The 15,047-nt window shown below is 40.4% G+C and overlaps 1 protein-coding gene across 2 annotated transcripts; it reads right to left on the bottom strand.

Annotated features, from left to right (window-relative positions):
- Positions 1–231: 231 nt before the first annotated feature.
- rnf223 (ring finger protein 223) lies at positions 232–5,697 on the bottom strand. Of its 2 annotated transcripts, none has more exons than XM_004572758.3 (2): positions 5,412–5,697; positions 232–2,046 (listed from the first exon to the last, which is right to left on the bottom strand). In XM_004572758.3, exon 2 carries the CDS (start codon positions 1,964–1,966, stop codon positions 1,259–1,261), a length of 708 nt encoding a protein of 235 aa, XP_004572815.1. In that variant the 5' UTR covers positions 1,967–2,046; positions 5,412–5,697; the 3' UTR covers positions 232–1,258. The 2 variants fall into 2 exon arrangements, with proteins under 2 accessions (XP_004572815.1, XP_004572816.1); XM_004572759.3 differs by having other exon boundaries at positions 232–2,043.
- Between the last annotated feature and the right edge of the window lie 9,350 nt (positions 5,698–15,047).

Below are 15,047 nucleotides of genomic sequence, written 5' to 3'. Positions count from 1 at the left end.
TCCAGGAAGAAATAAAGACGGCTTCCTGTCCAGACAAAGGAGGAGCTGGCTTTTATGGTGACGGTTTAATGGTTACATAGGGCATGGTTTGTTTTTTAACTTGATAATGAGATTACGCTTTGTTTTAATTAGCATAAAAGGGTGTGAGTAGCTTTGTGTCTGTTTGAGGCTTTAGAAACTTAATTTGTGATTCAACTTTGTTCAAATGATTTATTTTCCAGAATCATAATCTGAGTTTTTGTTTGTTTTTTTTATTTAAAGTTTGTAGAAAAGGTCTTAAGAAAACACACTTTACACATAGTTTTTCATTGACATACTGGGAACACTTCTTCGTGCTGCCAGACGGATATTTGCAAAGCAAAGTTCAACTTTCATGTGCCAGTGTCTCTGAGCTTTCCTGGTTGTGTACAAGTAGACACAATAAATTAACCCAGCTGCGCTCCAGTCCATTGAGCCTGCTAGAAAGCAAAAAATCATGTCTAATTTCAAAATACAAGTGCAGATTAAAGTGCTGAGATTCTTCATCTTCTCTGTGCCGCTAAACAAACACAGATGAAGCTGGTCTCGCTTCACTGTGTGGTGTTATTTGTAAATCAGTCGTGTCCACAGACTGTAAAAGATGGACATAGCTGCTGGTTCATGGTCTACCATTGAAGCCTTTAGTTTTATTTTTTATTGTTTTAAATATACATAATGAGTGGCTGTGATATGACAAGACCCACCCACTTTAGAAAAATGAGGTAATAAATCAGGTGAGAAGTACGTAGTTCTCCCTGCTGGCTAAGGCGCATCCATGTTGGCTTCACTTTACAGACTGAAGCTAGTCCATCCTTTATCTACAGTTTATGGTTGTCTGTGTGAACAAGAAATTTCATCTCATTATAACGTAAAAAAAAAACAAAACAAGCTATGTCAAGAATTCTTTTGCCCTATAACACCATAATAACATGTCACTGGTGAAAATGGCTGCAGTCAGTGTTACTTGACGGGCTGTTTGCCTGCTTGCAGTTTTTTAAACCGCCACCGGGAGGCACTGAAGTCAAATGTCTAAAAAAGTTTGCACATAGACGCTTTAAGCTTTGCGGCTCTTTTTCAAATTGAAAATGTGAGGAGCTGTTTCTGTGTAGCAATAATAAAATACACTTTTAAGACAATTTGGAAATAATAATAATAATAATTAAAATGTCACACAACAGTACAAATGTATCATTCACAATATTCTAAGCATTTACAAGTGAAGTCCAGGTAGTTTCAATGTTTATCCCACCAGTTTCTTGAACATGGCACTGGTGATGTTGGGGTTGGGGGTGGTACTGATGGTCGTGTGGGTGCTTTCGCTGAAGCAGCGCATATTCCCGGTGCTGAACACGCACTGCAGAGGCCACAAAACGACCACAATAAGCAGCACAAGGAGCAGAATGAAGAGGATCATCTTCTTGCAGTCAGCCACTCTGTCCACCATAGTGAGATGGCGCTGTGGAAGCTCGGGAGCAGTGTCCATCTTGGAGGACCCAATGTCAATGCAGACGCAGAAGGCCGTAGGACTTTCAGGGTCCCCTGAGCTATTATGATTCTGCCTGCTCTTGTAGCACAGCCTCTCCCCCTCCAGCCACACCGGCTCCTCCTGCTGCTGGTGGCTGGGCAGCTCGCAGAGGACCTCGCGGCTGGTGGCTAGGGCTGGGGGTCCTTCCTTTGGCAAAATAGTGGCCTGCCGGCAGATGGGGCAACGGATGTCTAAGGTGGGGTTTTTGTTGTTGTGGTTGGACAGCGCATTGAGGCGGGAAAGGCACTCCAGGCAGAAGGTGTGGGTGCACTGCAGCTGCTTGGGTGTTTTGAAGACATTGTCGTAGGTGTTGTAGCAGATGGAGCACTCGGGCTGGTTTGCCACTGACACCTTCTTTTGCAGCTCTCCAGCGTCTTCCTGGGAGGGTATCGTCACATGCCAAACCTGCTGGGTATCTTCCATCTTTAGAGGTCTTTGACGTCCTTTGTCAACTCTCCTTTTGGGCTCTCAGGCTGTTGCCTTGGTCTGTCCTGAAGTCCCTGCTGGAGTGAAATGCACAGATTAGTATTCAGAGTTCTTAAAAATGCCATAGAAATTGCAACAGTTTACAGTCATGCCTAGCCAAGGCAGGATTTATCCAGTCATACTGGATAAATCCTTAGTGTTCTTAGCCTCACTTGGTACACTGATAATATTACAAAGTTTAAAGTTTTTATCCTGTCAAGGAGTATTTCGGGAACGATGCATAACGGGTCAAATATGCTGTGTGATAAGGCAGCATGCACAAAGATATAAATCAGTTAAGTGACCACAAAATGAAAAGAAGCCCTCCAGCCCCTACACAGTGTGGGCAGTGCTGCAGGTACAGCGCCAGTCATGACAACATTTTGATCAGGCCTCAAAAAAGAAAAGCCAAAGACCTTTAGTTCTGCTATAAATCATAGAACTTATTAACGGCTGCTGGATGCGCACTGTGTAGTTTAGTGTTGTAATGTAGAGGGAGTGAATGAGTCAGTCTTCAGTAAGCAATGAAAGCCAAGGATCTCTTTTTTTGTTATTTGTTGAACGCTGTTTGTTGAACATCCTGGTCAACACCTACGGGGTTATCAGATTTTCACACTGGGTGAATGTCTTCATTGTGGAAATGTAAAGCGTGAGGACTCGTGTTGAGAGTCACCCTGATTGTTTTGGGAATCCATTCCTGTTCTGGGGTCTCTACAAGACTGTTCAGTGTATTATACAGCATCTCTCATCAGCTGCAGTGAATATTAAAAGAATCTACATTATCTAACCAGTTTTGATATAATTGTTTAAAACTGGTGGGAATAAAGCGGCTTCACTGAAGGCTGGAGAGCCTCCACACAGAGAGCCTTCTTTTGGTTTGTACTTCCTCTTAAAAAACGTCCTGTCATCACAGCTCACATGCACCACGCTGAGCTTATCTTGGTTGGCTTTTACGACAGATACTGTCTCCTTCAAGTTTTAACTTCGTCACCTTTTTTTACATCACGTCTAACTGCCTGCTGAATAGTGACTCATAGAATTTGTTTGGATCCTTTACCTGTCTTTTTTTGTATTTTTGTGTTTTATCTTGTACTTTCTTTTATATTTTATTAAAACATCTGATGAACACCCTCTAAAACAGCCGAATGGATTATTTCTTTACTCTTCTGGAAATATTAACCGATTCATTGATGTGTGAAAAATGGGAGAGTCTCAAAATGAATCCACAATAAAAGTCCCTATTCCATTCAAACTCAAAGCTTTATATATCTTCCTAGGAAAGAACCCTAATGTTGTAGTTTTGGTATTAAAAGTCAGTCATTTTGAGGGTTTCTGTGTGTTTGTGGATTAGGGATGAACGATGTCAGCACAGGTGTTCTCCTCTCTGTGCCCCGAGGGCCGGTCTTGTCCCAGTTCTCCCATCTACACAAAGTCCCTGCTTGTTCTCCACCTAATCATTCCATCTGCCCTTCACATTCCTGCACAGGGAGCTCTCTCCCTCCACATGTCTGCTGAATGCTTCAGTAGGATGAGGACAGATTTCTCGGTATAATTACACCCGTCTTATCAGTTTAAAGACTCCTTTAACCGCGGATTCTGAATCAATTACACTCTCTTTCAAATTGCGGTTTAGTTGTCGGGCGTGCCCCTTTACTGGACGCCCGTGGCACTGCAGTACGAGGTAGAAGACCTCCAGATAACACTCCCAGTGACTAGTGTCTGATGCAGCACACTGAAAATTCAGTTCATTTCAATATTACCAACGCTGATTAACCACAAAATGACACTTACGCAAAACAAGCAAACGTTGAACATTGTAAGGATTTAGCAAATATTTAAACACCTACTTAAAGGTTCATATGTGGCTAATTATTGTATTTCATGTGTTTTAAAGGCACACTGAGCCAGGTCAAGGTCTTACGAAAAGAGGAAAAGTCGTTTGATGATCCCACGCAAGCTCCCTGCATCTACAGTAATAAAGTAGCTAAATTTAAACTGATTGGCTGGATGTGACATCTCCTGCTCTGTTTCCATGTCTGTTAATCTGGTAACAAACTTGTTAAACTTTTACAGGTTTCAGTCTGGTGGCTGGTCAGAAGGAATGCACTGAGGACACTTCACAGATTATAGTCTGACTCTCTGACCTTACAAATTTACTTCATTTAGAAAGAAACATCTGCTCACAGGGACATTGTGTTTGTTTGGTTGTTCTTGTTCTTGTTTTGGTAGTTGAATCTGTGGGATTGCTTCTGGAAATTTCCTGTAAATATTCTACTGTTAATGTGTAAAGATTGTAATACTTCAGAGTTTATCATTAGCCCCTGTGGGCTCTGTTTAAGTATTAGTAGACTGCCCTAGCACACGGCTCGAGCAATACGCAGTAATAGGACAGAGTCGGTTAAACTTTAGAGATATCAACCGCTGTGAGTCCATTTCACTTGTTTTGGTGCAAAAGAAAGTGACAGCAGGTGCACTGCAGAGAGAACAACACAACCTCCCCCCTAACAAAAGGAAAGGTTTTGCACTTGGCGTCCACAGACCATTTCTTTCTCCTTTGCTCTCTTGATTTTTAAAAAATTACAGCTACAAACTGTTACACGCCCTCATTCAGAGGAAAAGCTATAAAAAACCCCTGATATTGTTCATCAGGTCAAATATTAACTCAAACTCAGTCGTTGCTCAACCCTTAACACTTCAAAACACCACTAAATCTCTTTATTGTCTTTGCGCAGTGCTTTGCTTTGACCTTCCCTTTGCAATCACACATTGCTGACCAGGTGCACATGTTTTTTTCTCCTCACCCATCCCACTGACACAATTCTTTTACAACTTATTTGTGTATTACTATCCCATCCCCCTCCCACCCACCCACCTCGCTTCTTTGTGTCAGGCTCAACTGCCATCTCTAGTGTCGCACTACCTGTTCTCCATTTGAAAGGTAAATGTAACTCGACCTGCCGACAGTTTGAACTAGGGGCGGCTCGAGACGGTTTAACTGATCGTGAGATTAGGTCGAGGCAAAAACAGATCTGTTCAGCAGGTAGCATGTGTACGCGCAAAGGACAATGCAGGAAGCAGTAGTGCAGACATCTGATAAACTGAATACACAGATAGCCACTGGTGAAATGTGGCTGCTGCAGCAGGAGATCATGAACATGTGTTGTGACGGTACCACTCTTTGCATCTCAGCAGTATGGAGATGAGATAAAACAGCCTCATTTGTCAAAGACAGCCTGGAGTGTGATTTTGTTCAATTTAACGGGTAATAAGTAATAATAAATAATCAAATATGGGTGCAAACACTAAAGTGCAGCATTTAAAGCCTTTTAGTTTAACATCAGTGAGCTACAAACTGTTTAAAAAATTGCCTCAAAACAGCATGAAGAACAAAAGTTCAGTTTACCTGTTAGATGATTAAGATGTGCTCCTGTCTTGATCGCGGTTGGGCTGAGCTCAGCTCACTCCCTCAGAACTTGGCAAAGCATTTTTCTCTGTCAAATTCAACTGACTTCCAAATTCACACCAGGGAGTTTGGGGTGTTAATTGTGCCTCTGCTCAGGTTGAGGTCCTCCTCCGTGGTGTTTGTTCGAGTGGGTGCGTGTTCAGAGGCTGAGTAATGGCTCGCTGTGTGAGAGTCAGCTCTGAGTTGTCCCTCCTCAGTGTCACCTGTCAGGCTCTGTCAGCTCCCCTTTTTAGCCCTCTATGTAAATTGCCTCAACAGAGTTTTGGCCTTGAGGCGGGGAGGGAGGAGGAGGAAGGGGAGGAGGAAGACGCCTCACAACTTCAAGGAGAGTAGTACACATTACTGGCCTGTCTTTTTATGTTCTTTCATGCCTCTTTCTGCCTGTGCTCACTGTCTCTCCACACATAAAACAAACACCTATAACCTACAGCACACTAATCACACTCAATCTGATATATTATTGACGTGACTGCAACATTCATTTTCTTGTCAACAGCACTCAAATCTGTGCCCTTAAAACAAAAACCTTTAGGATTGACTTTTTCAGAGAATAAATAAATGCAAACAGACTGAAACTGCCTTTTTTTTTTTTTTTTTTTTTTTAACACAACCAGTGTGCTTAAGATACACAATACATATACATGTCTCATTTCCATGTAGCCACTGATAAGGCGACAGGTGGTGATAGAGGAATATCTTCCCGCCAGAGCACCGCTGCATATGCGAACAGGCTCTCGCTCCACTTGCAGTGCTGCTGGTCAACATTACAAGCCGTTATAATTCAGCCTGATACATTTTCCAAAACTTTCCGAGCTACACTTCATTAAGAAAAGAAAACAAAAATGACATCATGTTTGATCTCAGAGGGCGAGATCGCCATTAAGGAGGTCAGAGCTCAGAGATTAGAAAGACTTCTCTTCAAATCTGTATTTGAAAGACTGTCAGGATATTCAATCAGCACCTCTAACAGGATATAAACACAAAAGTAACAACGGCATCCACCGTGAAGAGGCTACTGCTCATTTATATGACTTGAAGGATGTGTGTTGGGTGTTTTATTTGATTACTCATTACATCTTATGGAAATGACTAATGGCTGTTGGCCATTAGCAATAATATGTCTCTGCAATAACAGCTTCCTAACTGACTCAGTTATTTAGTAACCCAAGCACAAATACTGCTCTATCGTATCAGCAAAGTCATTTCTTTGGCACTAAGCAGAGCGGCCTTTGATGAAGGAGAAGGTGTACAATCAGATGTTTTCTTTGTTGTTTTTGTTTAATTCCCTTTCCTGGAATCCATGTATTGGGCCAAATAATAAACATGCCAAAGATTTAGTGAGAGTGTAATTCTATAGTGAATGATGTTGCACGATAGATGGCAGGGAAATGATACACGTGAGAAGGGAATGTGTTTGTGCAGACAGGCCATAAAATGACACAATGTTTACTGTCTGTCCTCTTGAACTGACAGTTACTCAAACAATGAATATGATAGTCTCAACCTCTATGGCCATGCCTCCAAGGTCAGAATCTCCTGCTGTTTCATTTTAGTAGGAATATGTGCACAGTGTTGGCGGTAAGTGACATGATTATTTTTAATTAACACTGAGGATTCTCAGATGTGCCTCCTACTGGATTTGTAAATGTTCGCATCTACAGCTTGCATGAATTTCGTTTTCCACTTTCCTGTCGAGAAATTTCCATGAATCTCTGTCCTTCATCTAGTTCAGAAAGCAGCACATAGGCGTCTTAATGTTTTACCAGACTGCATGACGTCACTCCAGTCCCCAGCGTTTGTCTCCAGTGGCTCCCTGTGCATTTCTTTAAGTTCGATTACTTATAAAGAAACAAACTGTCCCTAATGTTTATGGTAGTTTTGTTTTAATGGAGAGAGACAGACTCTCAACCAAATATCCAGAAAAGTAAAACAAACAAAACAAAAGGTACTTGATCCCCTGTATCCCACTGATTGGCTCTGTGCCCATCTGATCCACGCATAAAAAAACACTTGTCCACAGAAACAATTTCTCCCAGGCCAAAGATCTGTCAAAGGACATAAGCAGCAAGCTTGTAGACCTCCACAAGGCTGGAGTGGGAGTGGACTGTAAAGCTCGTTTCAAGGACCTGAAAATGATTCTGAGAAGGCTGGAAGAAAGTCCTTTGGTCAGCACAAGGTTAAAAAAAAGGGGTTTTCTGGCATCATCTCGACCATCCCCACAGTCAAGCATGGAGGTGGCAACATTTTATTTGGGGGCTGTTTTTCTGCTAAGGTTACAGGACAGCTACACAGCATTGAGGGGTTAACGGACGTTGTCATGTATTGTAAAATCTTGGACAAGAGCCACCTTTCCTCAATCAGAACACTGAAGCTGCCATGTCCAGCATATCAGTGACCCAAAACATTACACAAAGTTAAAGCCCTATAGAAAATCTGTGGAGCTGAAACTTCAGAGTTACCAAGTGCCACCAAAAAAACCTACATGATTTTGAGAGTTTCTGTAGAGATGAGTGGGGCAAAATCTCTCCTGGAATTTGTGCAAACCTGATGATCAGGCTCTCCCGAGGGTTTCTTAAGATAAGATAAGATAACCTTTATTAGTCCCACACGTGGGAAATTTGTTTTGTCACAGCAGGAAGTGGACAGTGCAAAAGTTATGAAGCAAAAATTAGAATACAATAAGAATAAATACAGTACACAACTGTACAGAATAGAATAAAATAAAATACTATATACAGTAGAATAAAATAGAATAAAATATACAATAAGATAAAAATAGAATACAAATGCTATATACAACTGAGTAAAAATACAACGATGCCAGAAAAGATTATTGCACTTAGTGTTATGGCACATGTGTGGATGTGTGTGTTTGATCAGTTAAAGTCTTTGTTGTGGAGTCTGACAGCAGTGGGGAGGAAAGACCTGCGAAATCTCTCCGTCCCACACCGTGGGTGCCGCAGTCTCCCACTGAAGGAGCTGCTCAGTGCTGTCACAGTCTGCTGCATGGGGTGGGAGATGTTGTCCAACAGTGATGACAGCTTAGCCGCCATTCTCCTGTCACTCACCACCTCCACTGGGTCCAGAGGGCATCCTAGAACAAGAACTTCTCCAAGAACCGAGTCATGTTTACCTAATTTGCAGTTCTGATACTTTGACTGCAGTTTCTAGCATTTGGTGGAAGTGTAAGGATGAGTTGAACATTAAGTTGAGCAGGGTTAGTGGAATTTTACAATGAACTCAAGGACGTGAAGAAAGGTGACATTCAGCAGAGAGTCTTCTAGTAACAAGTTGCTCTAAATCTGACATTTAGTTGCAATGAAACAATGATTTTTTTCTCTCTCTCTCTCTTCCCCCGTTTTGTTTCTCGTTACCCTCTCTTCCACAGCTCTGCAGGTAGCTCCAGTTCTGGAACTACCTGTTCCTGGTTTGCAGTTACTGGTCACACCAGCCTATCAAGTGCTTCTATTTGTTTTCTGTCTCTTTGCTCTTTTTCCAGCTCCTCACTTTCCCTTCATCCCAAACTGGTCGAAGTAGTTTGTTGCCCTTGCCGAATCTGGTTTTGCTGGTACTATACAATTACAGCCACCACTAATTGTACATGATACTGAAGACACTGTAGGGATGGTGCAGTGGTTGGCGCCATCCTCCTCGTTGGCTGGGGCCTCTTTTTGTGCAATTCATACGTCATCTCCACAGATGTGGACGTGTGTGTCCTGTTAATTAGTGCTGGTCATAGATGTAAATGTGAGAGCGAATGGTTGACTGGTGACTTGGTGCACTGGGTTTCCCCAGATGACCCAGTTCAGTGACTGCTTTGGTAATCGATTACCTCAATGATTGCTAAAGACAGAGCCTCTATCACGTCTCAGCTTGTTCCCTGGATCACCTGACTCCAAGTAGCTTTAAAAAACAACTGCTAGGAAAAATAGGCTCACATTATTTTTCTAGCATGGACAGTGAGTTACTTGTGTGTTCGATAAAGACATATTAAGTACAACTGCTGTTAATATTTATTAGTTTACATGGTTTGCATTTGTCTGTGATTTTGATGAAGGTCAGACTTCACTTTATGAGTAACCCTCGGATAAATCCTTTTAAGTACGAGCCTCTGTTTGGCAAGGTCTGAAGGACTGTGAGTCATTGGATTCTGTTTGGATCTTGATGACCCATTCATCTGATTTTGCATCTTCTATTTGACTATGTTGATGCTTCAAGGACAGCCTGAGTCTTTTTTATCTAATTGGAGAGATAGTACATACTCATGTGGAAGAGAGAGTAGACACAGGAAGATTGTGAAAAACTCTCATTGGAAGGATACCTGCCGCAATACCTGCACTCATCTCTTTCACGCTTCGTATATGACACGATTATGGAGTTTGAGAACAAACGTATGTAACAATGATCAGTGAAAACCAAAATCATTAACGCTTTGAGGTCTGGATTTAAGTTAAAATAAAAACTGTATTCAAATTAAAATTTCATTAAATAAAAAATTAGGTTACAACTAATTAATGAAGCATTCCTGTTTTTAATTTTTCTTATCATTACAACAGGGGTAACATGATTATGCGGACAATTTAAATGACAATTTAAAGGTCCGTGTAATTTTGCTAACAGCACACGGCTTCTGGAGACTGAACTTAACAAAATTTGCCAAGAAGTGTTTTTGAAACTTTTGCCTTCTTTTTTCTTCTTGTCTTTACTGTCAACAAGTCGGATGACAGACCTGAGAGAAGGTCACTGCTGAAGTTAAACTTCCCACATCCAATAAAAATGTGAAGGGCAAACAGACCGGTTAAGTTTAAATTTGGGATAAAGGTGTTATATTTCCACTAATATGGATGTGTTAGAGATCTGGGACAAAGCTTTGACAGGTTAGGTTCAAAATTACTTCAAATCAAAGCAGGTAAACAAGAAAACAAATCATTTAAAAGGGTGTGTTTTACAGTTGACTGTAAACTTATTATTTATCTTTATGACTTCAAAACAGTCATAGAGAAGGAGTTTATCCTCTCCAGTTTTCCTTGTTGTCGTCACTGTTATCGAGAAAACGATGGCTCTAAGGAGGATGTTTACGACTTCCTCGGAGACTCAAATGAGCCGTATAAAAAGAGATCACGTGCTGATCAGATTTTCCATGGGGGATGGAAACTCTGTGCATAGCTTTCCAAAATAAAGAATAACTTCTGAACTGAGTTCAGTCAATATTTCTGTTTGGTGTGAAATTATAATTTTCCATCATACGCTGACCTTAACTGACAACATGCAGCATTAATGGACGTACTTATGCCGACACAGTATTATGCATTACTGCAGATGGGCCAAATGACTTTTGGAAAATGATATGTTGTACAAAATAAACACCTGCTCAGACACACACACATGCAATGAGAATACAAACTTGCATGCATCTTTACATTTTCCACAAAACTTATTTACAAAAAATTAACCAACAATGATGTCTTTTTTTTTCTGCGCACCACCAGGAACCTCTAGTAAGTATGTGTGTATTCTGGCAACATTAGCGTTCACTTTAAAGTGTCCGTTAATGTTGCCAGAAATCGTGGAAAAGATTGTGACAGCTCGTGTTGTTGCAAGGGATGAATTCAATTGATGGGTGGAAATTCACTTGGATTACTTGGAAGGAAAAAGAAAAGAAATGTACAATTATTTGTCAGTTAGAATCTGATGAGAAGGGTCGTCACAGAGCAGAATCACAGATGGATGTGGGAGAAACTGATTGAATTTCCAAGGTCTAGACATTAGTAGTATCTATTTGTGAACTTATCGAGATTTTGGAGGCGATGCACTGGGCAACTGAACTAAGGTGGAGATGGGGAGGCGGAGGACGATACTATTTAAAGACAGTGGTAGATCATGATGACTAAGAGACTAAGAGATAAGAGAGATAAGATAAGATAGAACTTTATTAATCCCTCGGGTGGGTTCCTCTGGGAAATTCGATTTCCAAAAAAAGCACAGCAATGACCGAAGTTACAGTTACAGAATTGTTATATATATATATACACACACACACACACACACACACACACACACACACACACACACACACACATATAAATACAGAAACAAATATAAATAAAATATACAAAGGGGATAAATAGAATAAATAGGAATAAAAAATAAAAATACAAGTGAATTGCACATTTCAAGTATTGAGTCTATTGCACTGTTGACTATTTACAAAAAGTATTGCACAAGGTATTGTACAGTGAGGTGAAGAGGCACTACAGCTTAGTTGTTCCCCCCTCCTTTGTCCTCCTGTTTCCCCTCCCTCTCCCCTCCAGAGAGGAGTTAAACAGTTTGATGGTGTGTGGGACAAAGGAGTTTTTAAGTCTGTTAGGGGCTGATGGGCTGATGAGAATGTGGGTAGACAGAGTAGTGACACTAAAAATTTGAAAGAGCTGAATTCAAGTTACAGCAAAACAGAAGAGATGAGAAAACCAGGGCAGCGATAACACCTCATATTACCAACAGCATTGTAGCTAGAACACAAGAATTAAGATGTTTCTTGTTAAACTTTGATAAAGTGAGTTTTGCTCATGAAAAGAATAAATAACCAGAGAGACTTTATATAAATGCAACAGAGTACTCTTTGTAGTCATACTTTTGAAAACAATTATGACATTTGATTTTTTCTTTTCTTTTTAAAAACTCCGTATGACCTTAGGAGAACTCCTAATTCTACTAATTCATAAGAATGCACTACCTCAAAGACATTTATTTACAGTCCCAACTGCAAAGTTGATCAAAAAGTAAAGTTTTAAGTCTAACCTTAAAAGAAGAGAGGGCATCTGTCTCCTGAACCCAAACTGGGAGCTGAAAGCTCTGCCTCCCATTCTACTTTTGGAACCCGTAGGAACCACAAGTAATGCCACAGTCTTAGAGCAAAGTGCTCTGTTTGGACGAGGACAGGTAGTCTTGTGATGCAATGAGGCTTGCTTATTAGGACTCTGTAATGTGAAATATGAATGTGGGGTTGAGGCTGGATTATTGATGAGGCAAAATGGAAAACTTTCTTGAGACCACAGATCATCAGGCGGATGTATTCTAAAATGTGGGAACCACTAATATAAGCAAATATGATTAATGAATCTTCTTTTTTACAAAATCCTGAGACACTATTTTGGAAAAGATTTCTTGTCAGGATTTAGTTTTAAGACCATTGAACTGAATGGTTTAAAGTGAAAAACAAAAATCCTTGCAGTATAATGTATTGTTTTGAACACAGTGCATTATATTGTACATTATAAGTGAAAACGACTCTTGCGAGTCCAAAAAAAGAAAAAAGTGGAAGGAATTCATTCAGATTCATTGTGGGTTTGGGGTCACCAGGGGCTCTCACAGTTTAATACAACCTCAGGAAACAGTGGGTGTACATAACAGTAGTGGAGCAGTAAAAGTAGCAACTGAATACAAGAAAGTAATCAAATATTGACTCCAGACTCAATGACAATGAGAAGCCTACACAAATAAAATTCTCATGGGGTTTGGGTACTGTCTTCTCTGTCTTGTATATCACAGTTTTCAGTCAACTTGCTGACCTCCTGAGGACGCACTGTACTTTGATATATATATATTGCCTAGATTTCATAGGGCCAAACCCCAGAAGGACAAATAACACGATTCACCAGCACCTGATTAAATGAAGTGACTCCAGGTGTGTTCACGTGTGCTGTCACTGACGTGTTCCCAGTGTGCTCGTTCATGCATCACAGTGTGAGTTTAGCTGTTTTAATATAAACTAGTAATACATGTATAAACTCCACTCTCAGTACATGTGGTGTAGCACTGTTATCAACAACTATTGCTGTGCCATGAGGTCTCATAGCGCTGTTGTAATAGTTGCACAAACAACATAAGCATATTATTAGTATTTGCATTTTAGCTTCATTGTTTGCATCCACTCCTCTATTTATGAACGAGGTGATTTCTATGAAAATGAACGAGTCACAGCTGCTGGTAAACAAAGTAAATATCTGGATTTCCATGAAAATCAAACAAGTTGCAGCTTCTCGTCTCGTCAAGGTCGAGAAACTTGCTAGAGTGTCACAATCAGGCCCAGATAAAGAGAGAATTCACGGGCAGTTTCGTCTGTGTGTGCATCCTGTGAGCACTTCAGAGGCAGCCTCTGAGGCACGGCTTTACAAAAAAACACATGAAAATGTAGAACATGGAATTTCAAACTTGTACTTCAGCACCGCTTTCTTTGGGTAGACGTGAAATAATGACTACCTGCAGGTGATTAAAGACGTCTCAACGGGGAAATGGATGGAACGCTTTCCAAGTACCACAGTTAATTAATTTTACTTAATTGCTTTCAATCACTGTGAATATTCATCACCATGTCAGAGATGTGTATTGTCGAAGGTGTAGCATTAACATTAGTAGTAAATAGTAGCAATAATAGTGAACAAATTAGTAGACTGGTGGTGTTAAGACTTTAACACCACCAGTGGTGTTAGAAAAGTAGCTTTGGTGTTTGAACGAAGCATGACGTCATTGTCTCAAAAGTGCCTCGTAAGGGCTTCTCTTCATTGACTCCCCGTTAAATTCAGAATCAAATTTAAAATCCTTCTCCTCATATACAAGGTCTTGAATAATCAGGCCCCATCTTATCTTAAAGACCTCACAGTGGTAAGCTCCTAGGATTTTAAAAGTAGAATGGGAGAGAAAGCCTTCAGCTTTCAGGCACTTTTTCTGTGGAACCCAGTTTGGAGCTGGTTCACCTCTTTTCACTCTCCACGCATTTATACACCACTATGCATTTAACCGTTATTTATTATTAATCTCTGTCTTTCTTCCACAGTGTCTGCCACCCCCCTCCGGTTCTCCCAGAGGTTTCTTCCTGTTAAAAGGGAACTTTTCCTTCCCACTGTCGCCAAGTGCTTGCTCATAGAAGGTCATCTGATTGTTGGGGTTTTCTCTGTTTAATTACTGGACCTTTACTTTACACTATATATCGCACCTTAAGGTGACTGTCATTTTGATATAGCGCCTATATAAATCTAATTAAATAGAACTGAGTTGAATTGAAAAAATGGTAAAATTAATATATATGTCACATTATAATGGAAAGAGTTTAGAAGATCAAATTTCAAATCAAATATTGTATCCCAGTGCCATTTTTCTTGTAAACATGAAAATATCTTTGCAGACCTATTTTATATGTATTGGCTCTGATTTTGAGTTGCTGGAAGTAGATCACTGGAACGTGCAGACACGAACAAATATTCAAAAGTAGGTTACAGTCAAGTGAAGCGAAAGGAAACCGTTTGTCTTTGAACAGTAGATGTAGGCAGATTAAAAACAATGTGTAAATTTGCCTGTAGGACATTCCAAGACTGGTGATTTTTGTTTGCTATTGTCCATAAATTCCATGGGAAAAGGGCAGCAACGTGTTTCTCTGTATTTTCCTCTGAACGCTGAATCTCAATGTTCTTACTGACTATCAAGTAAATATTTAAACAAGAAATGCCTCGAGTGACCTGCATATTTATGTAAATGGTGCGTTGCTTGGAGCCCTTGCAACACCTTAAATTCTTGACAAGT

Source organism: Maylandia zebra, linkage group LG20 (genome assembly GCF_041146795.1).
Source record: "Maylandia zebra isolate NMK-2024a linkage group LG20, Mzebra_GT3a, whole genome shotgun sequence".
NCBI lineage: Eukaryota > Metazoa > Chordata > Actinopteri > Cichliformes > Cichlidae > Maylandia > Maylandia zebra.
This window is presented reverse-complemented; position numbering and strand designations above follow the sequence as displayed.